Source organism: Chaetura pelagica, unplaced genomic scaffold, assembly GCF_000747805.2.
Source record: "Chaetura pelagica isolate M959 unplaced genomic scaffold, ChaPel_1.0 scaffold456, whole genome shotgun sequence".
NCBI lineage: Eukaryota > Metazoa > Chordata > Aves > Apodiformes > Apodidae > Chaetura > Chaetura pelagica.
This window is the reverse complement of record NW_009953574.1, coordinates 1,457,397-1,466,916: the sequence shown is the minus strand read 5'-3', so window position 1 is coordinate 1,466,916 and position 9,520 is coordinate 1,457,397. Positions and strand designations below refer to the sequence as shown.

General features: G+C 41.1%; 1 protein-coding gene across 1 annotated transcript; it reads right to left on the bottom strand.

Annotated features, from left to right (window-relative positions):
- Window positions 1-8,006, bottom strand: MOSPD1 (motile sperm domain containing 1). Its single transcript, XM_009999661.1, has 5 exons — window positions 7,749-8,006; window positions 7,491-7,566; window positions 4,687-4,913; window positions 2,675-2,836; window positions 1-350 (listed from the first exon to the last, which is right to left on the bottom strand). The coding sequence occupies exons 1-5, from the start codon at window positions 7,900-7,902 to the stop codon at window positions 319-321; spliced, it is 651 nt and encodes a 216-aa protein (XP_009997963.1). The 5' UTR covers window positions 7,903-8,006; the 3' UTR covers window positions 1-318.
- Between the last annotated feature and the right edge of the window lie 1,514 nt (window positions 8,007-9,520).

The following is a 9,520-nucleotide window of genomic DNA, read 5'->3' as shown; positions in this document are numbered from 1 at the left end:
TGAACATAGACTAGAAATAACAAATGTTGCTTTAATAAGGATTTTTTTTTTTACAGTAGGCAGAGATATAAAAGTTTTTCAAATTATTTTCACAGGTATCACTGAACATTTCATAGCTGTCTGTTACAGAAGCACCCAAAAGTGCTTTGAGTCTTTAATTTATTATACACAGTTAAAATATATTACACTTCTGAAAGTATCTTAAATCACTGAACAGTTTTGCTAGCATCTTGATGAGCCAAATGGGAGTAAAAGGCAGTCCACATTCATGATGTGAATATACAGTAAAGGTGTTTTGACATCCTAGTAACTCATTGCTCATGTTCTCAAAATAACCATGGTGATGAGACCTGAAAGACAAAAATTGAGAACTAAATGCTTTAATTTCACTGAATAAAACCTTCAAAACAAAGCCAGTTTACCCTGTCACAGACCAGAAAATCAGGTAAAAGTGCATCACTATGTGCAAAATTTATTTATATATACCCACTTAAATATTAGAAAGTATTGCTCTGAATTTTTATGTAGTAAAAAATGACACCAAAGTGCAGTCTCTCTCCTGAGGAAACTTCCCAGAAGCTCTAAATGCTCCAAACCAACTCTCAGTCTCACTGGAAAATTGAGCTTTTTTTGACTTAGGTAAGTCCCTCATCTTTCAAGGGGGCTGCTCCTGGGCAGGGTCACTCAAGTGCTGAACCATCAGTGAGGCAGGTTAGCTGGAAGCTCCAAAGACTGTTTTGTTTCTGCTCCGTGCAAAATAACTGATCAAAGACTAGTTTTAGACAGAGGTGTTGAGCTCCCTTGTCAGCCTGCATGGGGAGCTTTGTTGTGACCTTTAAAGAGGGAGAAAAAAACCAACAAAACCAACTGCTTTGATGGAGGTTAAAAACAATTAAAAGCAGATGAAAGCAGGAAATGTGAGGCTAATAAACCTACTCATGACACACTGAAAAGTTCACTTTAATTATGTGCTGATACAGGAAAAGGTACAAATCTGCAAGTTCTTAACCAGGAGTCACACTGCATAAGGCAAAGAAGCATATGGAAAAATACTTGGGCTCCTTGAATTCCAACCTAATGTAAGATCAAAATAGTAATTTATCAGTTCTTGGGCAGTCATGCTTGCTTTCCTCTGTTAACATTATGGCCTTTTACTGCAGAAAGTTTACTTAAAGCCTACAGGTCTCACCACAGATAAATACTTTTCTGAGACTGTTTTACTCTCCTGCCACTAGAAACTGATTGAACTAACTTACTTTATAAAGATTTTGAAAGGAGAAGCATGACAGAACAGAGTTGCAATGTTGCCTTCCATAAAAGAAGTAATTTATCCATTAAAGATGAATTACCGTTCAGCTATTTCTTAAGGTCTATGAGCTTAGACAATCAACTACCAGAACTGACAGGCCTCAGCTTGGAGGATCTCAATCTAGAGGCTTCTGGAAGGTGCTACAGGACAGCTGTGCCTCCTGGAGAGTGAATTCCAGGCAACCATGAGTTTAGCTCATTGCTGTGAAGCAAACACTCCCTAAATGTCACACAGCCCAGCTGGTGGGGTGTTCACTTCCCTTTCCAGTCAAATGCTACACAATCCAGTTGTACTTCGTTGGGGAAGAAGGTGGTTCCATCTTCTCAAGAGCACTTAACTTCTAGATGAGCAAGAGTTGCACACAGAAGAATCATCGTTTCATAAACTACTAAAGGAATCAAAACCTGAAGGAACTTCACAGTGTATCTGGAAATGGGTTAAGCTGTTGCAAATATGTCCAGGTAAATGGTCTAAAGCTACAGTTGGCACCAGCAGAAACTGGAGTAATTTTCAAAATTAGAGATAACAAAGCAAGGATTCCTGCAGGGTCCTGCTCTGAAAATACATCCCCTCAGGCAAAGAGTAACAAGTGAGTTTTCAAACCATTCCAGCAGGCTGCCTTGCACGAGTCAGCCAGCCAGCTGAGTGTGCAAGGAACCACCACCAACTTGCATCTCCTCCCATCCCTACCTCACCTCTAGCTATCAGTTTGAAGCTGCCTAGCTCGCTTCCTTTACATCCTCATTTCTGCCAGGTAGTGGGACAGGAGAATTTAGTGGGACTGTTCTTCAAATCTGAAATAGTTATAGAAAAATAGTCATAACAAATGAAATGTGCAACTTATCTATGCTTGCTAATTTAGGAGCAGGTTACAAATCAGGAAGAGCTGTGGATGGTGGAGTCTCTTAAGAAGGGTTCACAGCAACTTATTTCTACACATTTCAACTGCTTATCAAGAAGGATGTGAATGGACCCTTTCACAGCAGCTCATCTGGGATGGAGAGGGGAACAACCCAAAAGATCTGGGTTCTGCAAAGGAGGAACTATTTCAAGATGAGAATAAGAACCAGCACATTCCATTCAGTTTTGTTGGCAGGTGACTACAGCTGGCCAGTCATCAAATGAAGGTGAAATTAACATGTAGGGACCTGTATATAATAAATACCAACTGAAATCTGGTCTAAAATACTTACAATAACTAATTTACCTCAATATCACTACGGCTGCGAGTTACAATACATGTGGAGATAGAAAACAAAATGAGGTGCTTTGTCTCTGTCAGGTTTCTTGAAGCCACTGGTGAACACAGGAGAAGTTTTCCAAATCAGAGAAGTCGCAAGAAAACACAAAATCCAAACTACTTACCTAAAACATAAGCAGCTACTAACTTTTGATTCACACTTAAATGGAGGTAGAGAGGTACCAGGGATTCCATTTCCCCCAATGTAGGTAGCATTAGTGCTGTAATACACACGATTCCTAGGAAGACTGTTAGTAAACTAGGTCCCGACGAGGCAGTTCTGTTTTCTGAAAGACAAGATGGGACCAAGTGTGAAGAACATCTGCCTCATATCAGTGGTAAACATTCTGCAAAAATGTTTGTGGTACGTTGGAGCTGCAAAATCCTGAGGTCTTCTTCTCCCTTTGCTGTTTGGAGGGGGTGGAAGACAACTCTTAGAGCCACGCTCCCAAAGCTTCTGCATCCAGCAGGGGAGAGGGCTGCTCCCTGTTGTGATGTTGGAATTTGTTTTCACAGGACTTCCCAAGCCCCTCCCTTCTGGAGGAACAGAGCCTGCCAGGTTCAGTAGCTATATATACACACTTGAGACAGCTGGATGTTTCAGCAAGGCTTGAGGTTTCTCCATGCATCCTGACTCCATTCCTTGCTATGTTCCTGCTGTGATTAGTAACTAACTGGGAACACAGCCCTGAGGGAGCTGCACAGGCAGGTAGCTCTGCTCGCACCTCCAGAACAAGACTTGGCATCAGCAGGAGCACAGAGGCTGGGGCCAGAAAAATTCCCCTCCTTCATTTAGAGGATTCAAGGGCTGCACCTGCCAGAACCAGTTTATGTGCCACAAAAATCAGTATCATTTGAAACCCACTTTAAAAAACCCACCCCTGTAAGTGAACTACTGACAGTCCAGTATTACCAGAACAAGGAAATGCAAACGTCAGATGAACTGTCCTTGTGCTGCAGTTTAACAGCTGGAACGTCCTCAAGGGCACATTGTGTAACCTTTAAGAAGAGCTTTCAACACCTTAGCTGAATACCTCCAACCAGATTCTTCAGGCCCATGAGAAACTACCCAGTGTTTTACCAAGTTTTTCTACCCTCAGAGTGACTTGCAGTCTGAGCCCTGTTTTCATCCCATAAATCTTTTACTCCTAGGCTGCAGGTTGTATGCAAAGACTGTAGCTGCTCTGTTTGTTGTTCTCTCAGCAAGCAATGTCATGCAGTCAGGCAGGTTTTTAAGCAGAGAAACAGCATTTGGATCAAGACCAGCATCAGACTGTCAGGATGGTTCAGACCCTCTGTACTGAAACAAGCATCATAGTAACATTTTGTTCTGTGAGCACAGAGATCCTGTAGGTTTATTTTAACTCTGTATCTAACTCCTACCTATTTTTTAGTAAAAGGTGTTTCACCAGCCAACAAACTATGCATAAATAGTGAAACAACTGGGTTTTAGCAGAAGGAACACTCTCAAGCAAGTTATTCTATATCATGGAATTGCTTTTTGCTCGTCATGAGAAATGAAGCAGTGACAAAAATATTACAGCATAAATCAGGAGAGGTCAAGTCAAGAATCACTTTAGATTCAGTTCCAGGAAAACCTGATACTTTTTATATTTCTCCCAGCCACTCCAGTCTCACTGATCATCTCAGGTTCTGCCCAAGACTTGATTCACTTCCTCACCAATGAAACGTGCAAAGTTTCCAGCTACCAACTGTGCTTTTCTGTACTCGTGAGACAAAGAATATGGCACAGAACAAGGAGCACATCAGAAGATGTTTTGGCAATATTTCCTGCTCATCAGGAAATGGAGGATTAAGTGTTTGGAAGAAACTCAGAAGGGACATATGTTTTCAAAGAGCCCAAGGGAAAAAATAGCTACCAACCACCATCCTTTTGCAGATAAGTTCCCATTGGCTGTGACAGAGGAACATACTCTAAAGGCACAACATGCAAATGTGGGGCAGCAAAGGATCTTGATTAACCAAGAGAGCATAAGCAGAATAGCCATAGTTTGGATTCTTGGACACTATCATCCCTGACATCTTACAAGTAAGACCAAGAACTATTTAAAAATCTATTTTCTAGTCTTTTTAGCCACCAATTCAGAACACAGGAGAGGTAAAAGATTTCAGCTACCTGGTTGACACAAAGTCTGCTCAAAAAAGACACTTTCTGCCAGGTGTTCTTTTATTCGTTTTTCCTCCTCTTCCTTTTGTTGCTGTTGTTCCTTTGCAGATGGAAGCAGAGTAGCAATAATCTCCTTTTTCCCTAGTGCTTTCCTCTGGCTCTGCTCAGACACTTGCAGACGGAATTTATCTATCACACCATAGTAGGATGGGCGAACATCTCTGTGACGAATCACACTGCAGAGGAAAACAACACCTTCAAACAGAGGAACTCTGAAAAAACAAGGATCCTGTGGAATTGCAGCCTAAATCCCCATCTTTCCCCTCTTCCCCCCCTGCCACAGATGGCAATAGTCCAGCTCCCCATTCCCTCCCCATCACTCAGTGTTCTGGAATGTTTCATCTTGTTCTCTACCCTCACCTTCCCTCTGGTGCCCACTTAGACCTGCTCCAACTGGCTGGCAAAAAAGAACAGTTAATTCCTCATCTCAGGCACAGTCTGAGACCTTGCTGCCAATTTTTCATGAAACATCAATTATCTGAAAGATGCCTCCTCCTTTATCAAAGTTGTTTTTATGCTGGCCAATGATTTTAAAAGGTCTGGGGGGACTGACGTGGTCAGAGAAGGGAAGAAGAAAAGTGGGACTGCCAAATGCTTGGACAGGGGATGGCAAAGTCCAGCTTTTTGAGGAAACCTGGCTCAAAGCTTTACAATTGTACTTTCTCAGAAGCAAGACTCATTCCTTCTACAGACGAGGTAAAGGGATTTTCAAAATCAGAAGCTCACCCTGTACCACTGCAGCAAAAATGACAGCTCTGTATCTACAGAAACATTTATCTCCTGTCTTTCGCTCAGTGGATCTGGAGCTCAACAGCAGAGCCCTGTGCTGTCAGAGCTTTGCTCATCAATTTAGCTCCCTTGAACACATTTTGTAACCTGCAGACACTTTACTGGCTGCCAACAGCTAGGCCAGAGGTAGCTACTTGAGGTGCCACCACAGCTGAGCCTGAGGGGTAGGTATCAGTTACAGAGCTTCTTGGGGAACTTCACTGCCCAGAAACCACTCTACTGCTCTACTGTTTTATCAAGACAGTAAGACAGGCTGGTAATTGTAGCAGTCCTTCTAGTTTTATAGCATTTCATGGGGACAATTCTCTGTGGGACCTACAGAAGGCAGAGTTTTTAAATTACACTGATCAAAGCCAATCCAGACCTCTAAGGATTTGTTATGGAAATACACACATACAATATAAATAGGTATTTTTGTAGATTAGCTTCAAGCCAGCTGCCATCTCCTGACAGGGAGAAAAGTATTCTACCTTTAGTGATACAGGAGAGTAGTCTTAAAACTACTTCAAGAAACCAATCTTTGTGATAATATATACACTGAAATACTGCAAAGAACAGATTTCTGTGTTTCAGTCTTCATTTAAAAGAACTGTATCACATCAAGAAAACTCCAGCTACTAACACGTAGCCAGTGCTTGTAACTGGTATCTAGTCTGAATAGATTATTCAACAAGGAAACAGAGTAAGTCATCCCCCAGGCTGGGGACTGCAGGGGTATATGTAGCTCCATGTCACTTCAGAGGCCATGGAGGTGGGTATGACAGGCTCCAATAAGCTCAGTGCTGGCTGGACACCTGCCTTCAGCTGAAGGATGGCCAGGGGGAAACAAGCCTAATCCATACAACTCTCAGCATATCAGAGCAACAGATTCTCATTTCTTCCTTTTAACACTTCCTTTTACATTTCTGTTCCTACTGTTGGTACCACAGTACTAACTACCAACCTCAGCAGGATCTTTACATAACACTGTGCTGGGAGAACATGCATCTGCTGCCAAGCAAAGAGATGTGTTCTGCAGACCCTTATAAACAGATACATTCTCCTGTTTCTTTTTAGAGGCCATTGCATAATTGGAAGCTCTGTAGAATATCTGTTTATCTGGCAAATGGCCACACTTGCATAGTACTGCTCATCTCCTAGCAGTAAACACTGCCCTTAGACAGCAGCCACTGGGACAGGATGGGGGGGTTTTGCTGCACAAAAATTTCTCTTTATTTAATGAAATACATTTGTTGCAGATGAACCTAAGGTAATCAAGCTTGTGTAGATGTCTGCTAGAGCCTGGAACAGCTCACTGATAACACTGGTATATTCTGACCTGTTTTGTTCCATTTTTAGGATTGCTGTGCCTGCCTGCTGAAACTTTTTGTTCAGTGTTTTAAAATTCCTACTTGTTGAGTCTTTGGGATGTTCCAAATTATACCTAAGGAGAAGAGTTTACAGGAGAGACCCATTCCCCAAGCACAGTATCATTTATCTCACAAAAGAAGGATCCTTCAATAGCAGGTTTTTTGGTGTAGAGCCATTTGTTAGCCAGATTCATTCCAGTTTGCACATTTCTAGTCAGAAAGCTCAGTCTCCTCTTTCAGGGACTCTAATTTCTTCCGTTGCATCTGTACATCAGCACAGAAATCATGTGGCAACCGGAAGATGGAAACATTTGGTCTATTTTAGCATCTCTACCTACTCTACTTTGAATTCTAGCAGCCTACAGACCCTGTACATTTCTGTGGTCACTTAACTGGGCTTCTTCTTTTGTGTTATTGGACTCAGACCTGAGAGGAGAAACAAGGGAAGGGCAGACAGAGGAGCCAGAAGAATACAAGAGGTGAGAAAAATACTACATCCTCATCCAACTTAGTTTATGCTATGCATGCTGTCACTCACTATGTCTTAAATAATAAATTCAGGTAATTAAGTGTCATACACTAGAAAAATAAACACAACAACCAACTCCTACTTACATATCAACACAGCACTGAGGCTTCACTGCACCTGTAGCATCAACCACCGCATATTTATTTGGAGTTGTACAAAGAACTGCAATGGAAAGGACAGCAATGGTAACAAAGGAGGCAGTCACACCTCATCAGCTTCATCAACAGACACACAGCAAGACATGAGGTTGGTTTTGTCACAAATACGCTTTGTTACACGAATTATATTGGACTGTTCAAGATCACCAACTAACCCTTAAATAGAACTTAACCTAAGAAACCCACCTTTGAATTTTAAGGCAAACTCATAGGGGTTATATAGAGTCAACACCTGCTTGTGTGTTGACTGGTCATCTGCATAAAATATAAGTTCTGTAGGAAAAACAAAAACAGGAAGATTTCCTTCCACTAACTCTGGCTGTCTTTTTTGTTGCTGCATTGGCACTGAATCCTCCTTGCTGCTTCTTGTGTTCTTATGATTTTGTGTCCTCAGAGACTTCAGTTTTTGAATCGTTTAAGAATTCCAAAGCATTTTGGCAATTCTAAAGGAAAAAAGGGGGAAAAAAAAGAGAAAAGGCAAGAAGATTATTTCCATAAGTCTATACTAAGCTGAGGCAGTCAACAAAGGTGTAAAAATATAGAACTTGAAGTTTGGTTATGACTCTACCTTAACTTAGGTTTCTTCAAAAACACAGAAAGAGAAAAAATATTTGCATTGGGTTTCCATCTGTTTAACAAACTCCTGTAAAATCAACAGATAAACACTTCTGCAGTGTCTCACAACAGCGTTTTGGGGTCTCAGTCCATGGCTAGGGCTGCTTTTGCTGGGTCCCTGCAACACAAACCAACCACCACCATCCAGCTATCCTATCCCTGCCTGGGGACACTAACACTGGCGGGGAAAAACAGGGCAGAAATGAGGAAACACAAGGAGGTGGGGCAGTCACTGTCAGTGCAGGAATCCCTCTGCACTGCTGACCTGCTCTGAGCATTCCCAGATGAGGTATCACCGCTTAGGCACCTGCTCACCAAGGAATGTCAGATCCCAGAGATTCAGAACAAAAGAATGGGGAGCACTGTCATGCCTTGTTGAAACTAAACACTCCTTAGAATTGCTTGATAGTTACAGGCAACAAACTGAAAAATAACTGGGATTAATAATACCAAACAGATTTATATTTGATTTAAAAATCAGACCAGTTTTCCACCATCACTGCCTCTAACATATAATAATATCATAGCAATTATAATTCTTCCTTCTGCCATCCCCACTGTTTTGTTTTATTCTGAGTGACATTCCAGAAATACATTCAGAACCCATGACACGATCAAGCAACAATCCCAAATGTATTTCATAAATCAAATTCAGGCCAGACTCCTCGCACACATATTGTTGACTTTACACATTACAGAACAAACTGAAACAGCTACATATATTTTTATTTTCCCCCCAAGAATATAATATTTTACTGTACCTCCTACAGGTTAATGGTCAAACTGGAGATGTCCTTTGAGGCTTAACTTTAGTAGAAAATATTAAAAGAACCAGAAGTTCTTACTAACTCAGTAGCTGCATTTTCCGCTTCCAAAGCGGATTCATAAAACAAGGTCCATTCCAGCTGTTCTCTGGTCTAATAAACTAATTTGGCTGCACCTTAAAAGATTAATTTCTGAACTTTGTACCAAAATGAATGATCAAAAACAAATGCTTGTTTTTTGCACTCTAAACATCATGATGCTCACATTTCCAAGCACCAGATATATGTTTCATACTTGAAACATGACACAAGTTTAGGTCTAGTTTACTAGACTGTATGTGCCATATCTTCAGATTTACATGTTCTGATTCTTATTCTCAACCTAAGCTTTTAAATTTATTTATTTAAAATAGAAAATAATCCCTGTAGAATTTAAATTTGTGGCTCTTACTGGAATATCTTCCCCCAAGATCCAGTTTCTTTTCAGAGCACAGGTTTGTTTCCACGTCACTGAAATGCTACTAATAATATTCTGAAAACAAATCCCCAATGATAGTGTTCCAAGTTGATGTTCTGCTA